This window comes from Heloderma suspectum, chromosome 14, assembly GCF_057233095.1.
Source record: "Heloderma suspectum isolate Gila_16-S chromosome 14, 16-S_ref, whole genome shotgun sequence".
NCBI lineage: Eukaryota > Metazoa > Chordata > Lepidosauria > Squamata > Helodermatidae > Heloderma > Heloderma suspectum.
Window position 1 is genome coordinate 22,986,229 of NC_139471.1, and position 19,364 is coordinate 23,005,592.

Sequence of the window (19,364 nt, forward strand, 5' to 3'; positions counted from 1 at the left end):
GCCCGCCCGGCGAGGCGCGCCTTTTGCGCGGGGCCTCTCCAGTCCCCGCAGAGCCGGAGGCGCGGCGGGCGGCGAAGGCTGCGCCGCGTCTGCTTCGGCAGCGGCGGCTGCGTCCGGGGCAACAACCAGCAGCGGCGGAGAACGGCTCCGGCGCGAGGCGGCTCCGGGGAGCATGCTCAGTTCCCCCCCGCCCGGGTGGTGGTGGCTGCGGGAGAGGGAGGAGGTAGGGCGGCGGCGGCGGCGGCGGCTGCAGCAGGAAAGGAGCCGGCCCTGGCCCGCCGCCGGACCCATGGAGACGCCGCCTTCGCCCGGAGCAGCCGCCGCCGCCTGCGTCCAAGGGGAGGAAGAGGAGGACGGCGAGGAGGAGGGCGAGGCGAAGGCGCGCCGGGCCGGGGCGCAGCCTGAGGGCGAGGCGTCGCCCAGGAAAGGCCCGGGCTCAGCGGCCTCGGCGCGCGCGTCTCCGGGGACGCCTCGGGGCCCGGCCGGGCGCCGAGGCGGAGCAGCCGCAGGAGCCACTGCCAAGGAGCCGCCTCAGCCGGCCTCGCTGCCGCCGACGCCGAGGAGGAAGAAGGGGCCGCCCGGGCCGGCGCCTCGGCCGCGCCCCCGCCGGGCCTCGCGGCCCGTCACCGTGGACAGCTCCAAGGCGCGCACTTCGCTCGAGGCGCTCAAGCTCAGCCTGCGGCAGCTGCGCTGGAAAGAGGTGAGGGGGCGCCCGCGGGTGGGCTGGAGGAGGAAGCCGTCGGCCTCTGCAGCAGCCTCCCCCCAACTCGCGCCCTTCAGATGTTTTTGGACGCCGGCTCCCATCGGCCCCAGGCAGAGTGGCGCTCTCCCGATGTCTGGGACTGCAACTCCCATCTGCCCAGTGCTATCCAGCTGGGTTGGGCTGCAACTCCTATCAGCCCCAGCCAGCGTGGCGCCCCCCCCCGTTGGACTGCAACCCTCATCAGCCCTAACCACACTGGGGCTGATGAGAGTTGTAGTCCAAACATATCTGGAGGGTGCCAGGTTGGGGAAGGCTGGAGCCATCGGAAGGAGCCCCCCTCCGCTTGGCACAAACAGCACTCTTGTTACAAGTAGGCCAGATATGTTGGACTGCAGTTCCCAGCATCCCCCAGCCAGTTTGGTGAAGGCTGTTTTACAACATGTGATATAAACAAAACAAAATGGTCAACTGGGTATCTGTTGGCTGGTTTCTGAGAACAACAGAGGAGTCAGTTATGCGTGGAGTTAACATAAAAAGAACCTGATTGCTGGATCAGACTGAAGGCCAGCCTGGTGCCTCTGGGAACCCCACAAACAGGGCATGGAAGCCATGGGCCTCCCTCCTGTGTTGTTTGTTTCCCCAGCCACTTGTATTTGGGGGCACACTGCCCCTGAACCTGCAGGCACCATCTGGCCTTCATTGCTAGCATTCTCCTCTGCCATTAATTTGTCTAATGTGCAGCTGAGCGTATTTTGTGCTAAAGATCTTAAAATCCTGCCATCAGGCAGTCCAGAATCTGCACCATGGAAAGAGGCGAATTTTACAGCATATATAAATTATGCAAACTGGACATATTTGCATAGCCCCCCCCCTGATTTTGCATAACTTATTCTGTCTCTCCTGCTCCCCACTGAACATTTTATGCCATCACCTTTCTTGGCTTCTGCAACTGAAGAGGGCATTGCCCACACACATTTCGTGCACATGTCCTCAGGCATAAGGATTGGTAACTTCCATTAAAAAAAAAAAAAAACAGAAAGGAAAGCTCAGATATCTAGGAAGATGGTTTATGCCTGCAGTCATGTGCCTTTTCCTCTGCTCCCACAGAATTGTAGTGTACACAATGTCGCCTTGGTTGCATGCCAGTGCCCTGAGTCTTCAGGCTGCATGGTTGATGTCTGTCTGCCTGGCTTTGTGGGGTGTTAACACAGTTTTATTTGTTGACTGGTGCTCTCTTCTCCCTGGTGACCGAATTAATGTTGCGAGGCTGCAGGTTCCTTTGGGAACGTGCCTCATTCAAGGGGTTGGCTAGACACTGAGTAGGTTTAACAGTGGTGCAGGCAATCGAGTTTTTGCAGCATTCAAAAGGCCTTTGGCACAGAAGCAGAGCCTTCCCTTCTGGAAACAGGGACCCACTTTAGAAACAAACACAGGGTCTAATGAGGTGTTATGGGGGACTAGGGGCTACCACAGCTCTGGAATACTTTCCCCTCTTGTCCTCATAATGCCCAGTTGAACACAATGTGTATTATGACATCACTGTGGTGTGCCCTCACAGCTGCCAGCCAGTGGTGCGAAACAGGGACGGAGCCAGGCACAGCGTGATGATGTTGTGATGTGCATTGTGTTAATCTAATCTGGAGTGGGGACAGTATGGGTTTACACATCCCTTGCATAGGTCCACCAACCAGCGGCAGCTCATTGGAAGAGGAAGAAGAAAGTGAGCGACAACTTTGAAATTGCCCTGTCTGAGTGGTATTCCAGCCATTCATTCTGTCACCAATGAATTTTACAGAACAACATGTATTAAAAATGGAGAGTTTTCTGTGGAAAAATATAGCAGCGGGATATTTTCCATGATGGAAAGATCTCCACCCCATATCACTGGCCAGACCTGGGTGTTTATACCTGGGCTACAGCCAGACTCTAGCCTGACCTGTGTGGTTTCCCATCCTTAATAAGAATGCAAGAAGAGCCATGCTGGATTAGACCAAAGGCCTTGTCTAGTCCAGCTGGGTACTCCAGTAGGAAATGGCCAAAAACCAGGACATTGAGCACAGTAGCTCCCTCCCGCTCATATTCTTCAGCAACTGGTGTACACAGGCAGACTGGCTCCTGTACTGGAAGTAGTATATAGCCATTGTGATTAGTAGCCATGGATAGCCTTATCCTCCATGAAGGTGTTTAATCCCCTTTTAAAGCCATCCAAAATTGGTGGCCATCACTACATCTTGTGGTTCTCCTTACATGTCAATCCTAGCAATGATATCTTTCATTAGCCACAACAGTAGAAGGCAGGACCAAGCTAATTTCTCACTAAATGGGGGGGCAGAATGCTGCCTGCACATTTTGCCTTATATCTCCAGCTCTATAAGGACTAGGAGCTTACTTTTAAAAACAAACAAAAACTTGGAATCTGGGCCTGGGTGGGCCCCTGAATGCAGTGGGCCTGGGCAACATCACCTTTAGCCTATTCAATAAGACAGCCCTGTTGTGACCTGTTATTCATGCCAGTATTGACAAAGTAAATGAGGGAGATCAGGGACTTCTGCAATTGGTTGGATTAACCAATTTGAAACATTTTAAATTGATGAAAAAGGCATCTCTGATTCTTCAGGCAACACTTTTTTAAAATGTTATTTTAAATGTAAATACTGAGATTAGCCTTTCCCAATGTGGTCCCTTACAGATGTGTTGGACCAGAACTCCCATATTCCCCAGCCAGCATGGCCAAATGGGCAGGCAGGCTGGGGATGGTGGGAATTGTAGTCCAACCAGGACACCAGGTTGGGGAAGGCTGACTTGGCTAAACTGCAGATGACAGGCCCAATGATAAAAGAGGCAGAGTCCCCCTTTGCTCGTTCGTGCACAGGAGGGAATGCCTCCTTTTAAATGCTGTGTTAGAAGAAGCATTTCCCCTTCCACAGATGGGGCAGGAATGCTTTTTCCAATACTATGCAAGAACGTAAGAAGATCCCTGCTGGATTAGACTGGGAAGCCGGTGTGGTGTAGTGGCTAGAGTGTTGGACTGGGAACTGGGAGATCTGGGTTCTAGTCCCCACTTGGCCATGAAGCTCACTGGGTGACTTTGGGCCAGTTGCTGACTCCCAGCCTAACCTACCTGACAGGGTTGTTGTGAGGATAAAATGGAAAAGAGGAGGAGCATGTAAGCCGCCTTGGGTTCTTTGCAAGAGGAAAAAACGTGGGATATAAATGTAATAATAAGTAAATAAGCCCACAAGCCCTTTTTTGCTATTGTTTCCCAGGAACTGGTATGTATTCAAGGTAGACTGTGTCCAAACATGAAGGTTTCATTCTGAACTATCATCGCTAATAAGAACAGAAGAGGACCCGTGTTGGACCAGACCAAAGGTCTGTCTAGTCCAGCGCCCTGTTTCCCACAGCGGCTAACCAGATGTCCCAGTGGGAAGCCCACAAGCAGGGTGACATACCCCTCTTCTCTCACTCAGAGGGTGCCTGGCTGCAACATAGACATGCACCATCTTGACATGAAGGAAGGATTCTTTTTTCCTTCAAAATTATTGTTTCAGTCAAATGCACATTTATGCAGATTAATTAATCAAAACTAATTTGATTGCTCAGCTAAGATTTCTTTCATCAGGTGACAGCCCTAATGAAAATCAGGTTGCAGTCCTCTGCCTACTTACCTGGGAGTAAGCCCCATTAAACACCAGGTAAAATCTGAGCATCAGCCAGCCCCAATTTCAGACCAAACGCATCAGACCAAACACAATTTCAGACCAAAGCTAGTTTGCAATACACCAGTTCTCAAAAGTTGCAAGTTTCTGGGGTTACCGTCGCAACCTCCTCCTTTAAAAAAAATCGAGTACTTCTGGTTAATGCCTCTGAGCATATCTAGAATGCTTTTTACCTGAATGGAGCAAAGTTTCTTTTTTAAAGTCCTAGGAACAGAGTGGCTTGAGGCTGTCCAGAGTGCTTTCCCCTTCTTTGAGAAGCAGCTTTTCTTTTTAAAAAAACGTACCTATGAGCATGTGGAGAGTTATTCTTCTAAAGCAGAGATGTTGAACCTGTTTCAGCCCAAGGGCTGAACTCCAAGCACCTTGGATAGCTCCTTTGGAGGTTTGACTGGTTCTGACTGAAACCCGGAGCGGATTTACTGCCCCACTGACATCGGAGCCACCAGCCTCCACTGGAAATAACAAAACATTGGCCACATCTTTTTTCCCTCTGGCTTATATAATCGTGTTCTGGCAAGTGGCTGGCAGGAGGCAGTTCTGGTGAGGGTCAGTGAAATGTGGGCTGTTTGGCAATGCTATATGAGGTGTGCATTATGTGAATTGGATGGTGGCGTGATCACGCATTTGGAACCTAAGGGGCCAGTCATGGCATGGCGTGCTATCGCACCAAAGTCCTTCCTGTCTCTCCAGCTTCTGGGATTAGCGTGGTGCCAGCAAGATTCATGGAGCTGCTTGCTAAAAAGGTGCCCGAATCCAAGTTCCTGCAACTTTGGGGAAGGAAGTGGGCAGTAGAAATGAGGTCGGCTAAAACTGGATTTTGTGCTAATGAGATAGATGCGTTACGGGCTGACTTGCTGAAATCATTTGCAGAGGTGCAACCAGAAGCGTAGCTGAGAATTATGTATGTCGGTGTAAATCAGAACGGATAATGCTTCCAAAAAGTCCTCTGAACAAATCCTTTTGGAACAAGATGACAGCTTTGTCCGCCATGTTATTTGCATAATATCAAGGAATTAGCATAATTAACTCAGAAAGCAGAACGCTGCCTGTTAAGTACTGTTCTGTTGTATCTGGGAGCAAGGTTTATCGGAGATACTTTGGCCTGCAGAGGGAGCCCTTGCTTTTTGTTGCGGGGGGGGGGGGGCGCGGCGGCTTGAGAAGCAGTTTGTGAGTCCAGAATCCAGGAGTTCCAATTTCATAATTTCCCTCAGGAACCTGAACACCAGTTTTTAGAGATGCATGTATTCACCTCTATATTGACATCTGCAATTTCATGCATTTCACATGCCTCTGCAAATGACACACAAGTGTGGGAAATGTGAGAATTTCAGCCTTCATTTCTTCCTTTAAAAAACCAAAACAAAACCCAAGCACCTAGACGTCGTGCTTTAGAAATGTTTGGAAGCTCATTGAGACCTAAAAAAAGTTCTGCTGGTTCAGAGCACCAAGGGCCCAGCTAGACAACTGTCTTGTTCTACACAGTGGCTGGCCAGGGACCTGCAGGAACCACACAAGCAACATCCCTGCTGTTCTCCATCTCCCTGCATGTGGTATTCAAAGGTATACTGCCTCAGAACATGGAGGCTCAATTTCACTATCAGTAGCCACTAGCTGTTGATATACCTCTTCCCCTCTGTGAATAGAACCAATCCTCCCTCCTTTCAAACATTTGTATGTTGGATTTTTAATTGCATTTTGTATTTTTATTTGTTCAAAGCCTAGAGAGTCTCTTTTTTAAGGCATCCTATAAATCTAAATAACTGAAAATAAATCTGTGCCAGTGGCTATCACTACACCTCAGTCAGCACCTGATCTCTCAGGTTCCACTACCCGAATTTTATACAGCCTTGCAAAAACCTTCCATCGAGGCATAGGATGGACTTTACATCGAAAATAAATATTACAGATCAGACTGTGGAGGTAAATCTGTAATGGCATCATTGTACATGGCACAGAAAGACAGAAGCAAATAACTGAAATTGCAGCTGTAAGGTCTTTGAGGCAAGGACCGGTCTGTTTTTGCTTATATTATTCTGTGGAAAAAACAGTCAGAGTCTTAAGATGTACAAAACTATATAGTTTTATTTCTTGAAGTAGCCCAGTGCATTTTGGCCCTGTACCAGTGGAGGGTGGTGGCTCCGATGTCAGCAGGGCAGTGAATCTACTCTGGGTTTCAGTCAGAACCTGTCAGAACTCTAAAGGAGCTATCCAAGTCTGCAGAGATCTCTGAAAATATGTATCTCCAAGATAAACCCTACTGTAAGCTCTTTGTAAATTCGGTCCTGTTTAACCTCAGAACCTGCACCAAATGGGTCCAAAGCTAATCCCAACAGACAAACATCACTACAGACAAAATTGTAAATTGAAATCTATTTAAGGCTTTATTTCAGAAAAATACAAAATATGAAGAAAGTGCATGGTGGTTATATGAGTGTTAGAAACTTTCTCTACAATTACAGGGAGAGAGAATGCAACAAAAATAGAAGATTAATCAAAAGAATTGCAATTGCCAAAGCTGGTATTATGAATTCTGCTAATAAGATACGGGCTTGAGCTTCTAACATCGTTATGACTCCTCCTTCCAACTTTCTCTTGTTTACTACTTGTGGTTCAAAGCTAAACTAAAACAACCTAAACTAAATGCTAGCCCTCCCATTACTTCCTCCTGCTTCTTACTTGAATATAAAGGCTACGCTAAAGCATTACTAAGTTCCTCTAGGCATGTGAAAAATAGGGGTAGGAACTAGAGTGAAAGGAAAACCCAAGACCTGGGAATAATTCCATTTGCCAACTCTGAAGATGGGATCCCAACTCCCATCCTCAGAAATAACCTCCAAGTCTCAAGCTTAGAAATCACTCTAAGTCCCAAACCCAGAAATAATTCTAACTTCTACTTCCAGAAAATATTCTAAGTTCCAAAGTCTAAGAGTCTAAAGAGGTCCATAGTTACCCAAATCTGGTGGCAAACCAGCAGCAGCAGGAACCAGAGCAGCCAGGAGCTCTTATTATCTGGGCTTTTATACCCTTGCTGTGGTCAAAGGTGGGGCCCCAAGGAGCAATGAGTCAACCATCCTCCAATCAAAATGGGGTGCACGTGGTGAGAGCATTTGCTCACCAATCAGAAGGAAGGTGTCTCATCTATCTCCCACAATTTCATGTGTTTTGGGGAACGTATCTGGCACCATTACAAACAGGTTACTTTGAAATGTCCCAAAATATGACCCAAAGTCTGCCATCTGGGCATGTTATCTTGATTTTTTCCTGGTTTTTCCCTGGTATATCTTCTTTGAACTCCCAGTCATCCTTGGCCATTTTTGGTCATATCTGCCTGAACACCTCCCAGTTGTCGCTCATGCTCAGGGCTACAGCTTCCCCGCCCAACTAGCATCGAAGGAGGACATTCTCTTATCAGCAGGTGTACACCACGAGATGTCAGAACAGTACTTTTCCTCCTCTTAGTAGGCATCTGAGCATGCTCAGTTCTTCTGTTCATCTCACTTAGACACTCTGCCAGCAGGTCGTGCTGTGAAGCTGCTTGTAAAGACAGCTGCATTTTTCCCCCTTTCTTCAGAGACAGTCCTGCAAAATCTTAGTTAGAGTCTCAGTTAGTGAAATAATATCATTTAGCATAGAATCAAACTTCACAGTCAGGGGTCAAGAGTCTGGAATATAAAACTGGTTACTAGTCTGGGGTCTTTTAGGGGCTCTTCTTGTAGGTCTCCCCAAAACCCTCGCTCAGGTCCTTCTACCATTCCAGATCAAATCAGCCATGCTTACATTTTGCTAACCCTTTTAGTACCACATTAACACCAAAGACTTGTCTGTTTTTGCTTATGTTATTCTGTGCCATATACAGTAGAAATTCTGGGGGAGGAGGAAAATGGAACAAGGGGGTGAACGTGTCTGAATGCAGTTATATGTATTTAGGCTGAGGTACAGCTGGGTGCGGAGTGCGGGTTGTGCCAAAGTCTTCCTGGAAAAGGTGGGGTTTGGGAGTATGGGGTTGGAGCCTATAAAGGCCACAATCGTATGCACATCACTTTCCTAGGAGTAAGCCCCATTGAAAACTATGGGGCTCACTTTGGTGGTGGTGGTGGTGGTGGTGGGGACATTCCTAGGGAAGGGCCTGCATGAGACATTTGGCAGCTCAGGGTGGTGGATCCAGAAGAGTGAAGGAAGAGCTTGTGGCCCAGGCTTCGTTTCTGTGTACCTGTTGCCATGGTTACAGCAGGATTGTTTCACCAGCGCTGCTGTGCTGCTATGCAAACGGTTGTGCCACACCTATCTGTTTCAAGCACTGGTTTCTTGGCGTTTCAACCCCCTCCTTCCTTATTTTGATTCTCATCTTCCTAACTTTTTTCCCTATTAGAAAAAAGGGTCTGTTTTGTACTGGTGCTCCAGATCTCATTTTTCCTCCCTCCATCCCCATGCCTAAAATATGCACTTTCTGTTGTGGGTATACAGGTACAGCAGAGAAAATGGTACACGGGAACCAGGACTTAAAAAAAATAAACCATGGCACTAGTAGCAGGAAGCCAGTTCAAGGAGGCTATACATTACAGAGTATTTTATTTTATTTATGCATATGCAATTATTTTCTTGTTTTGGTACAGCTGTAGGTATGGAGGCTGCCTTTACATGTTCTAATGAGTGAGGAGGCTGCCGTATTGCTTCCCCCTCCATGTGCATTTATTTAGTCCTGATAATGTCTGAAAAGAGCTCTAGTGCTGGTGTTTTTGTTTCTATTGTGTGTTGGAGGGTACCATTTATTTGCACTCTCCTGAGTCATCAGAGAAGATGCTGCACAGTTTGTACCCTGATGGTTGGTAGTGAGAGTCACACAAATGGAGGTTATTATCCCTGTGTTCCTACCATAGGGGCAAGCTAATTTTCGTGTGTGTGTGTGTGAATGAACAGTGGCTTAAAGTGTATGCAGCCAGACTTAACATGACTGCTGCTTTGTTGTTGTTGTTGTTCAGTCGTTCAGTCGTGTCCGACTCTTCGTGACCCCATGGACCATAGCACGCCAGGCCTTCCTGTCCTGCGCTCTCTCCCGGAGCGTGCTCAAGTTCATATTCATTGCATCCGTGATGCTATCTAGCCATCTCATCCTCTGCCGTCCCCTTCTCCTTTTGCCTTCAGTCTTTCCCAGCATCAGGGTCTTTTCCAGGGAGTTTTCTCTTCGCATTAGGTGGCCAAAATATTGGAGCTTCAGCTTCATTATCTGTCCTTCCAATGAGCACTCAGGGTTGATTTCCTTTAGGATGGACTGATTTGACCTCCTTGCAGTCCAGGGGACTCGTAAGAGTCTTCTCCAGCACCACAGTTCGAAAACATCAATTCTTCGGCGCTCAGCCTTCCTTATAGTCCAGCTCTCACAGCCATACATTACTACTGGGAAAACCATAGCTTTGATTAGACGGACCTTTGTCGGCAAGGTGATGTCTCTGCTTCTTACTATGCTGTCTAGGTTGGCCATAGCTTTCCTCCCAAGGAGCAAGCGTCTTTTAATTTCATGGCTACTTGCCCCTGAGCAAAAATGGATCCCTGACTATAGTCCCTGAAAGGCACAGTGAAGTGGATTTAAAAATCTGAGACCATGGAGACTGCAACAGCATCTGTCAACTCCCAGATTTTATGTATGTATGTATGAATGTATGTATTTATCATTTCTATGCTGCCCAACAGCCAAAGCTCTCTGGATGGTTCACAAAAATTAAAACTCTAAACTACAATATGATAAAACATAATATAAAATCTTTAAAAGTTTTAAGACAGAATAAAACCAGAGTAAGAACCAGCAGCAGGGTAAAGATCTGAAAATACAATAACACATTTAAAAACAAAATGGAAGCATGGGAGAATTAAAAGGTCTACTCCTGGCACCAAAAAGTCCACAATGTTGGTGCCAGGTGAAGCCTGTCTGTGGAGAGCATGCCATAACTGGGGTGCCGCCACTGAAAAGGCCCTCTCCTTAGTAGCCTCCTGCCTCACCTCATTTGGTGCCGGACACCCAAATCTAAAAACAAAGGCAAGCCAGCTAACTGGAGTATAGGGGAACAACTGAGATTAGCTTCTAGAGAATGCTGTGGGATAGCGCTCAAGGGCTACCGTAAAGGAGGGATTACACACAAACTCTGCCTAGCATCAGTTTTCAGCATCAGGGCATGGAACAATAAAAATAGGAGGCCCTGCACCAATTGAGGTTTGGATAGCTGGTTGCTGCTCTGTCAGAATGGTAACAACAAGAAGCAGGGCCTTTTTGTAATTAGCCCCGGAGACGTTGGCATCTTCTGCCAGAAGAATATATTATATTATATTATATTATATTGCTGGGAGTTAGATGTAGGTGTAAAAGTTTGGTTTTTCTTCAAGCTTTTGGTTGGTATTGTTGTTTTCTACAGTTAGCTCTCCCCGCCTCCCCCCAAGCTGCTTGTTTTGGTGTTTTATTATTGTTATTTTGTTACAGTGGTTTTATGTTGTTATGATTCATTCATGACTTTGAGTCTTAGAAAAAAAATGGTTTATAAACACCTGAACGAATAAGTAGTCTGCCTCTTGGCATGCGCAGAGTGCATTTCTTTCAGCACTGAATAACTAATGCTCACTCCAACCACATGGCTTCTGTGTAGCCTTTCTCCTCCAATGTTCCTCATTTTAGAAATTTATCTGCTATACTTTCCTTTGGTTGTGAACAAACCTGCACTTGTTAAAAATTGCATTTTAGTTTTAGGGTAATAAGTTTTATTAGGCCAATTAAAAGTGTTTGATGAAGAGTTCAGCAGAATCATAGAATCATAGAATAGTAGTGTTGGAAGGGGCCTACAAGGCCATCGAGTCCAACCCCCTGCTCAATGCAAGAATCCAAGTCAGAGCATCCCTGGCAGGTGGCTGTCCAGCCTCATCTTGAATGCCTCCAGTGTGGGAGAGCCCATCACCACCCTAGAGAAAGGGCTCCATTGTCGCCTTGCTCTAACAGTCAGGAAGTTTTTCCTGATGTTCAGCCGGAATCTGGCTTCCTGTCACTTGAGCCCATGATTCCGTGTCCTGCACTCTGGGATGATCAAGAAGAGATCATCCTTCCTCTCTGTGACAGCCTTCCAAGTACTTGAAGAGTGCTATCATATCTCCCCTCAGTCTTCTCTTCTCAAGGCTAAACATGCCTAATTCTTTTAGTCTCTCTTCATAGGGCTTTGTTTCCAGTCCCCTGATCATCTTTGTTGCCCTCTTCTGAACCCTGTCCAGTTTGTCTGCATCCCTCTTAAAGTGTGGTGCCCAGAACTGGACACAGTACTCCAGATGAGGCCTAACCAGTGCTGAGTAGAGGGGAACTAGTACTTCCTGGGATTTGGAAGCTATGCTTCTATTAATGCAGCCCAAAAGAGCATTGGCCTTTTTTGCAGCCACATCCCATTGTTGGCTCATATTCAGCTTGTGATCTACAACAATTCCAAGATCCTTCTCGCTTGTAGTGTTGTTGAGTCACGTATCCCCCATTTTGTAACTGTGCCTTTGGTTTCTTTTTCCTAGGTGCAGAACTTGGCATTTATCCCTATTAAATGTCATTCTGGTGTTTTCTGCCCAGCGCTCCAGCCTATCAAGATCACTTTGAATTTTGTTTCTGTCTTCCAAAGTATTCGCTATCCCGCCCAATTTTGTGTCATCTGCAGATTTGATCAGCATTCCCTGCACCTCCTCCTCCAAGTCATTAATAAAAATGTGGAAGAGCACTGGGCCCAGGACTGAGCCCTGCGGTACCCCACTCGTTACCTCTCCCCAGTTTGAGAAGAACCCATAGATAAGCAGTCTTTAAGATTGATTCTGTAGCCAGCTGTGGTTCCACCAGATCATTGTTTCATCTAGCCCACTTTGAGCTAGTTTGCTCATCAGGTTATCATGGGGCACTTTGTCGAAAGCTTTGCTGAAGTCGAGGTATATGATGTCTACAGCATTCCCACGGTCCACAAGGGAGGTTACTTGATCAAAAAATGAGATCAGATTCGTCTGGCAGGATTTGTTCTTGACAAATCCATGTTGGCTTCGAGTAATCACGGCATTGTTTTCAAGGTGCTTGCAGATGGGTTGCTTGATCATCTGCTCCCAAATTGTCCCAGGGATGGATGTCAGACTGACTGGTCTGTAGTTCCCAGGTTCCTCCTTTTTACCCTTTTTGAAGACAGGAACAACGTTAGCCCTCCTCCAGTCATCTGGCACTTCCCCCGTCCTCCATGATTTCTCAAAGACAGTAGATAGCGGTTCCGAGAGTTCTTCTGCCAGTTCCTTTATTACTCTAGGATGCAGTTCATCTGGCCCTGGAGACGTGAACTCATTCAAAGTAATTAGATGTTCCTTGACCATATGCCTGTCGATCTCAAGCTGCAATCCTGCCCCTTCAGCCTGTACTTCACCTTTGCCAGGGGGATCATAGACCCTCTTTTGGGAGAAGACTGAGCCAAAGCAGGAATTGAGCACCTCTGCCTTTTCTTTGTCATCTGTTATTGTTTTGCCATCCTTATTTAATAGGTGAACCACTGTTTCTTTCCTCTGTCTTTTACTATGCACGTAGCTGAAGAAAGCCTTTTTGTTGCTTTTAGCATCCCTCACTAACCTCAGCTCGTTCTCAGCTTTAGCCTTCCTGACGCCATCCCTGCAATTCTGTGTTACCCGACTGTACACTTCCTTTGTTACTGGGCCTTCCTTCCACTTCCTATATGTGTCCTTTTTTGTTTTCAGGTCATCCCTAAGCTTTTTGTGAAGCCACATTGGCTTCTTCTGTTGTCTTCCACCTTTTCGTCTTGCTGGAATTGTTTGTAATTGTGCCTTTAGAATTTCCTTTTTTAAAAGCTCCCACCCATCTTGGACTCCTTTTCTCATTAGAGTCACTTACCATGGGACCTTGCTGATCATTGTTCTGAGTTTATGAAAATCAGCTTTCCTAAAATCCAGGGTACGTGTTTGACTACACTCGGCTTTTGCTTCCATTAGAACTAAGAACTGAAGTACAACATGGTCGCTTTCCCCCAGAGTTCCTGTAACTGCTACTTTATCCACTAAGTCATCTCTGTTGGTTAGGATCAAGTCAAGGATAGCCGATCCTCTAGTTCCTTCCTCTACTTTTTGTAGGAGGAAGTTATCCGCCACACAAGTCAGGAATTTCCTGGAGGGGCCATGTTTTGCAGAATTTGTCTCCCAACAAATATCGGAGAAATTGAAGTCCCTCATTATTACTACATCATGCTTCCTTGAAACATTGGCTATTTGCTTTTCAAAAGTTTCATCTTCGTCTTCTCCTTGATTGGGTGGCCGGTAGTAGACTCCGACCACCAGGTTCCTTTTATTCTTTGCTCCATTTATTTTGATCCAGATGCTCTTGATGGGGCTACCAAGCTCATCCTCCTGTATTTCTGGGCAGAGATATGTATTTTTCATACAGTGCAACCCCACCTCCCTTTCTGTTCCTCCTGTTCTTTTTGAACAAGTGATATCCTTCAATTTCTGTATTCCAGTCATGAGAGTTATCCCACCAAGTCTCAGTTATATCCAGTCATAATTTCCCTCTTGTATTAAGAGTTCAAATTCGTTCTGTTTGTTTCCCATACTCTGGGCATTAGTATATAGACATGGAAGACCATGTGCTTTATAGTCTGGTTTTCTTCCTACATGTGTCTGAAGACTATTATTGGGCGCTATTAGAGCTGTTCTCTCCATTGTGGTGCATGAGTCTTCGTCCATTGTTATCCCCAACTTTATATCTCCCTTCCCCGTAGGATTCAGTTTAAAGCCCTCCTGATGAAGTTCTTCATGCTGTGGCCAAACACATTCTTCCCAGCCTTTGTGAGGTGCAACCCATCCCTTGCCAACAGCCCATCTTCCAGGAAGTATAGCCCATGGTCCCAGAATCCAAATCTCTCGTGTTGGCACCACCTTCATAGCCAGTCATTCATCCGGAGTATTTTTCTTTCCCTTTCTATCCCTCTTCTAACTACTGGAAGGATGGATGAGAAAACTATCTGGGCCCCAAAGTTCCTGAGTTTCCTTCCCAAAGCTTCAAAGTCTGATGTGATTTCTTCGTAGCTCCGCTTGGCGGTATCATTTGTTCCCACATGGATGAGAAGAAAGGGATACCTGTCAGTGGGCTTTATGAGTGCAAGCAACCTTTCAGTCATGTCTTTAATCCATCCTCCCGGGAGACAACATACCTGGTTTGTCCATGGGTCTTCGTGACATACTTGGGTTTCGATCCCTTGCAGCAAGGAGTCTCCCACTACTACCACTCTTCTCTTCTTCTTGTTGTAGGCCTGGGTTTCATCGCTTCTGCTTGACTGACCTTCAGCCTCTTGCGCACTCTCATGCAGGTTCCCCTGTGATTCTTCCTCTGCAGGCTGTCTTCCAGTCTCATCCTCAAGTACCTGGAATCGGTTCCACAGCTCCACTGCTTCCACTGGTGCAGAGTGGCGTCTAGTTCTTCTTCTCCTAACTGTCACCCTTTTCCAAGGGTGCTCTAGTCCATTTTTCTAGTCCATTCCACTCTACTCCATTTTTCCTCACCTCAGCATTTCCCACTTCTGCCTCAGGTTGCTGTTGCTGGTCAAGCTTCTGGTCTGCCCTTTGCTGCTGTAGTTCCCCCATTCTGTCCAAGAACTCTTCGTGTTCTCTTATTCCCCGGAGGGTCGACAGTCGCTGCTTCAGTCGACTTACTTTTTCTTCCAGCTGAACTTGAAAGTGTGCACAGTATTTTGTGACCCTCGAGTTGGCCTAATAAAAGATATTACCCTAATGTGGATTTTGTAATTTCTCTTTTGACCGAGATGGCTACCTTTGCTTTTTGAGTGACATTTAAAAAAGTTTGCTATTTCTTACAGCTATAATAAAAACAGGCAGAGTTTCCCCCTCTCCCTCAACTCCTTTCTTCCATTAACCAAAGTTCTGTGTCTTTAGAAGCTTTCAAATGAAAGCATTTTGGAACAAGAAAATGGGAGAAACAACAACACGATAAAACATTCCTGGGTTTCATCCCTGTTGCCAACCTGGTCTTGTCCCTCAAATGTTGTTGCTGTAGTTCTTGGATCTGTTTTTCCCTTTGTAGTTCTCTTGGCCGCTGTATTGCTGAAGAGCTGTGTGGAGAACGCCTTCCTTGTGCTTGTTTCAGAATTACTTAGCTTGTAGCTGGGATAATCTGATTTGTTACACCGTAGTGAGAGAAGAGTGCTGAATGCTAATATTGCTAGCTTTTTTCTCTTATTTTCCTGGTGCTCTCAGGCAGCAAAAATGATGGACCTTCATCTTCCCAACGTGCTCTTATTAAAGATGCAAGCTCTCCCTTTTAAGTCCTTTAAGCACTTAAGAACTGCCTTGCTGCATCAGACCAAGGTTTAATTCGAGGTTCTGTCTGCAGCAGCAGCTAACCAGATGCCTCTAGGACTCACGGGAAAGGTGTGAGTGAGACAGCTATCTCCGGTTTTCTTCCCAGCATCTGATATTTAGGCTGTAATGCACACTTAATGATGGAGCTCATCCCGCTGCAATCAGCAGGACTTACTTTTGAGTAAACATGCGTAGGATTGCACTGTTAGTCAGGAATGGGCAACTTGTGGCCCTCCAGATGTTTTGACTCGCAACTTCCTTTGTCACTCACATTGGCTATGCTGGCTAGGGCTGATGGGAGTTGTAGGCCAAAACATCTGGAGGGCCACAAGTTTCCGGAACCTGTGCTAGAAGTACGCAGAAGGCCTGTTTTGCTATCATGGCTAATGCTTCTTTGCGTGTCTCACAGATGGACAAAACTGTGAGTTTTGCTTTCTCTCACATTCAGTTTTTTTTTTTTAAAGTTCTGTCCATCCTGTTTATGAGTAAAAGTGAGAATTTTGGTGCATTCTTATCAAAAATGGACTGAAACGAAATTCTCAGCCATCTGCACTGGCCAAATTCAATAGGTAGAGCCATTCCCAGCACAGAGAGGGCCATGTTGTATCCGTCTGCTATGTACCTATTAAAGGCGAGGAGTCTGTCAGAATAAAAAAGAGGTGGCAGCCCTAATGCTCTAATAACCTCTTGTCTGGATTACTGCAATGTGTTATATGCGGGGCTGTCTTTGAAAACAGTTTGGAAACTTCAGCTGATCCAAAATAGGCCAGTGAGATTGTTAACAGGTACTGGCCAGTGTAATCCCCTCCCTTCAGCCAAGGCTGAAAAGTCCGTTCTTTTTAGGGCCGGCACCAAGGGTAGGTACGGTCAGGCACCTGCCATGAGCCCACAAACTAGCAGGGGCCTATTGAAAAGCTCCCCGTGGGGTTGCTTCTCCTCTTCACTATTGCAACCTGCTTGTTCCTCTGCCTCTTGCTCTGGCCCAGATAATGGTGGTTGTGGTGAGAAGCAGGAGATTCCACATACTATAGACATGTAGACGGCATGATCTGGTAGATGTTTACTTGGACTTCCAAAAGGCTTTTGACAAAGCCCCTCACCAAAGACTCCTGAGCAAACTTAGCAGTCATAGAATAAGAGGAGAGGTCCCCTTATGGATCAGTAACTGATCAAAGAACAGAAAGCAGAGAGTCAGAATAAATGGTAAATTCTCCCAATTGAAGGAAGTAAACAGTGGGGTCCCACAGGGATCTGTATTAGGACCAATGCTTTTCAACTTGTTCAGAACTGATCTGGAATTAGGAGTGAGCAGTGAAGTGGCCAAGTTTGTGGATGACATGAAATTATTTAGGGTGGTTAAAACAAAAAGGGATTGTGAGGAGCTCCAAAAGGATCTCTCCAAACTGGGAGAATGGGCATCCAAATGGCAAATGTGGTTGTTGTTGTTGTTGTTGTTATTATTATTATTTATTGCATTAATACCCTGCCTTTTTTCCCTTGCAAGGAACCCAAGGCGGCTTACATTATCCTCCTCCTCTCCATTTTATCCTCACCACAACAACCCTGTGAGGTGGGTTGGGCTGAGAGTCTGTGACTGGCCCAAAGTCACCCAGTGAGCTTCCATGGCCGAGTGGGGACTAGAACCCGGATCTCCCGGCTCCTAGTCCAACACTCTTGCCACTACACCACACTGGCTCTGGTGTGGTGTGAACCACCACACTGGTTCAATGTAAGCAAGTGTAAAGTGTTTCATGTTGGGGCAAAAAATCCCAACTTCAAGTATAGCCTGATGGCATCTGAGCTAGTGGTGACCGACCAGGAAAGAGATCTTAGGGTTGTGGTGGAGAGCTCAATGAAGATGTCAACCCAGTGTGTGGCCGCTGTAAAAAAAGGCAAACTCCATGTTAGACGTAATTAGGAAAGGAATTGAGAATAAAACTGCCGATATCACACTGCCCTTATACAAATCTATGGTGCGACCACACTTGGAATACTGTGTCCATTTCTGGTCATCACACCTAAGAAAAGATATTGTAGAGCTGGAAAAGTGCAGAAAACAGCAACTAAAATGATCAAGGGGCTGGAGCAACTTCCCTACGAAGGAAGGTTACAACAGCTGGGATTGTTTAGCTTGGAAAAAAGGAGAGTAAGGGGAGACAATGGTACAATGATAAAACTCTACAAAACTATGCATAGTGTGGAGAATGGTTTAGGGAGACTTTTTTCTCCCTCTCACATTATACTAGAACCTGAGGTCATCCCATAAAGCTGATTGGAGGGAGATCCAGGACAGATAAAAGGAAGTCCTTTTTCACACAGCGCATAGTTAAACTATGAAACTTGCTACCACAAGATGTAGTGATGGCCACCAACTTGGATGGCTTTAAAAGGGGGTTGGACAAATTCCTGGAGGAGAAGGCTATCAGTGGCCTGAGGGCTATGTGCTACCTCCAGCACCAGAGGCAGTATGCCTATGTGCACCAGTTGCTGGGAAACATGGGTGGGATGGTGCTGTTGTGCTCATGCCCTGCTTGTGGGTTCCTGGTTGACAGCTGGTTGGCCATTGTGTGAACAGAATGCTGGACTAGATGGACCCTTGGTCTGATCCAGCACAACTCTTCTTATATTCTTTCTTGCCCCCTGGCTCTCTGTAGGTCAAGTAAGAAAGTGGTAGCAACAATGAGGAAGAGGAGGAGGCGCAAGAGTGGCTGGTGACAATGGCAGTGAGAAAGAATAATGGGTTGAAGTTACAGGAAGCCAGATTCCAGCTGAACATCAGGAAAACTTCCTGACTGTTAGAGCAATATGACATTGGAAGCAATTACCTGGGGAGGTGGAGGGCTCTCCCCCACTGGAGGCGTTCAAGACGAGGCTGGACAGCCGCCTGTCAGGGATGCTCTGACCTGGATTCTTGCATTGAGCAGGGGGTTGGACTTGATGGCCTTGTAGGCCCCTTCCAACCCTACTATTCTATGATTCTATGAAGGCAGACTCACTGAGGGAGGGGGCCCACTGAAGGTGCCTTGCCCAGGGGCCTCAGGAATCTGTCTCTGGCTCTGCATTCTGTGAGAAGAAGGGATCTTCCGCAAGAGAAATGGGTCCTCTTGTGGAAGGTCCCTCCGGCCAATCTTTTTGTATTCCCTCCTCCCCCCGCACATTACAGCACACCCCATTCAGCAGGATGTCCTGATTCTCTGTGTAGCATTTTCAGGGAGCTAGAGAGGCTCCCATGGAAAGGAGGGGGCTGGGAAGCCCACTTCCATCAGCACAGTTGATCCAGTGCAAATTTGGATCCAACCCTTTCTGTTGCACCTTTGTGAACTGCAGTAGATGAGAGATGCTGTCTCAACATGGATTTCATTTTATCCTTTGAGTTAATAAAAACATTAACAAAACAAAAACACCCATCTCAAAATCAGTGTTGCAGGCATGTTGGAAGAAAAATGGGTGGGGGTGGGTGGTTTACAACCCTTGATAATTTTCCTGCAAATTAATATTTTTTTCACACGTTCCAAACCAAGCATCTTTGCTTTCTTGTCTCCCTGAATAAAACAATAACGAGATGAATCACAGATCCC

The 19,364-nt window shown here is 46.6% G+C and overlaps 1 protein-coding gene across 2 annotated transcripts in view; it reads left to right on the forward strand.

Moving 5' to 3' along the window:
* The first annotated feature begins 209 nt into the window (after positions 1-209).
* TTLL11 (tubulin tyrosine ligase like 11) overlaps positions 210-19,364 on the forward strand; it is a 108,622-nt gene continuing 89,467 nt past the window's right edge. For both annotated transcript variants that reach the window (XM_084820870.1, XM_084820869.1), the window contains exon 1: positions 210-700. In XM_084820870.1, coding sequence (XP_084676996.1) covers positions 290-700 — 411 coding nt within the window. In that variant the 5' untranslated portion in view covers positions 210-289. The remainder of the gene's footprint in view (positions 701-19,364) is intronic.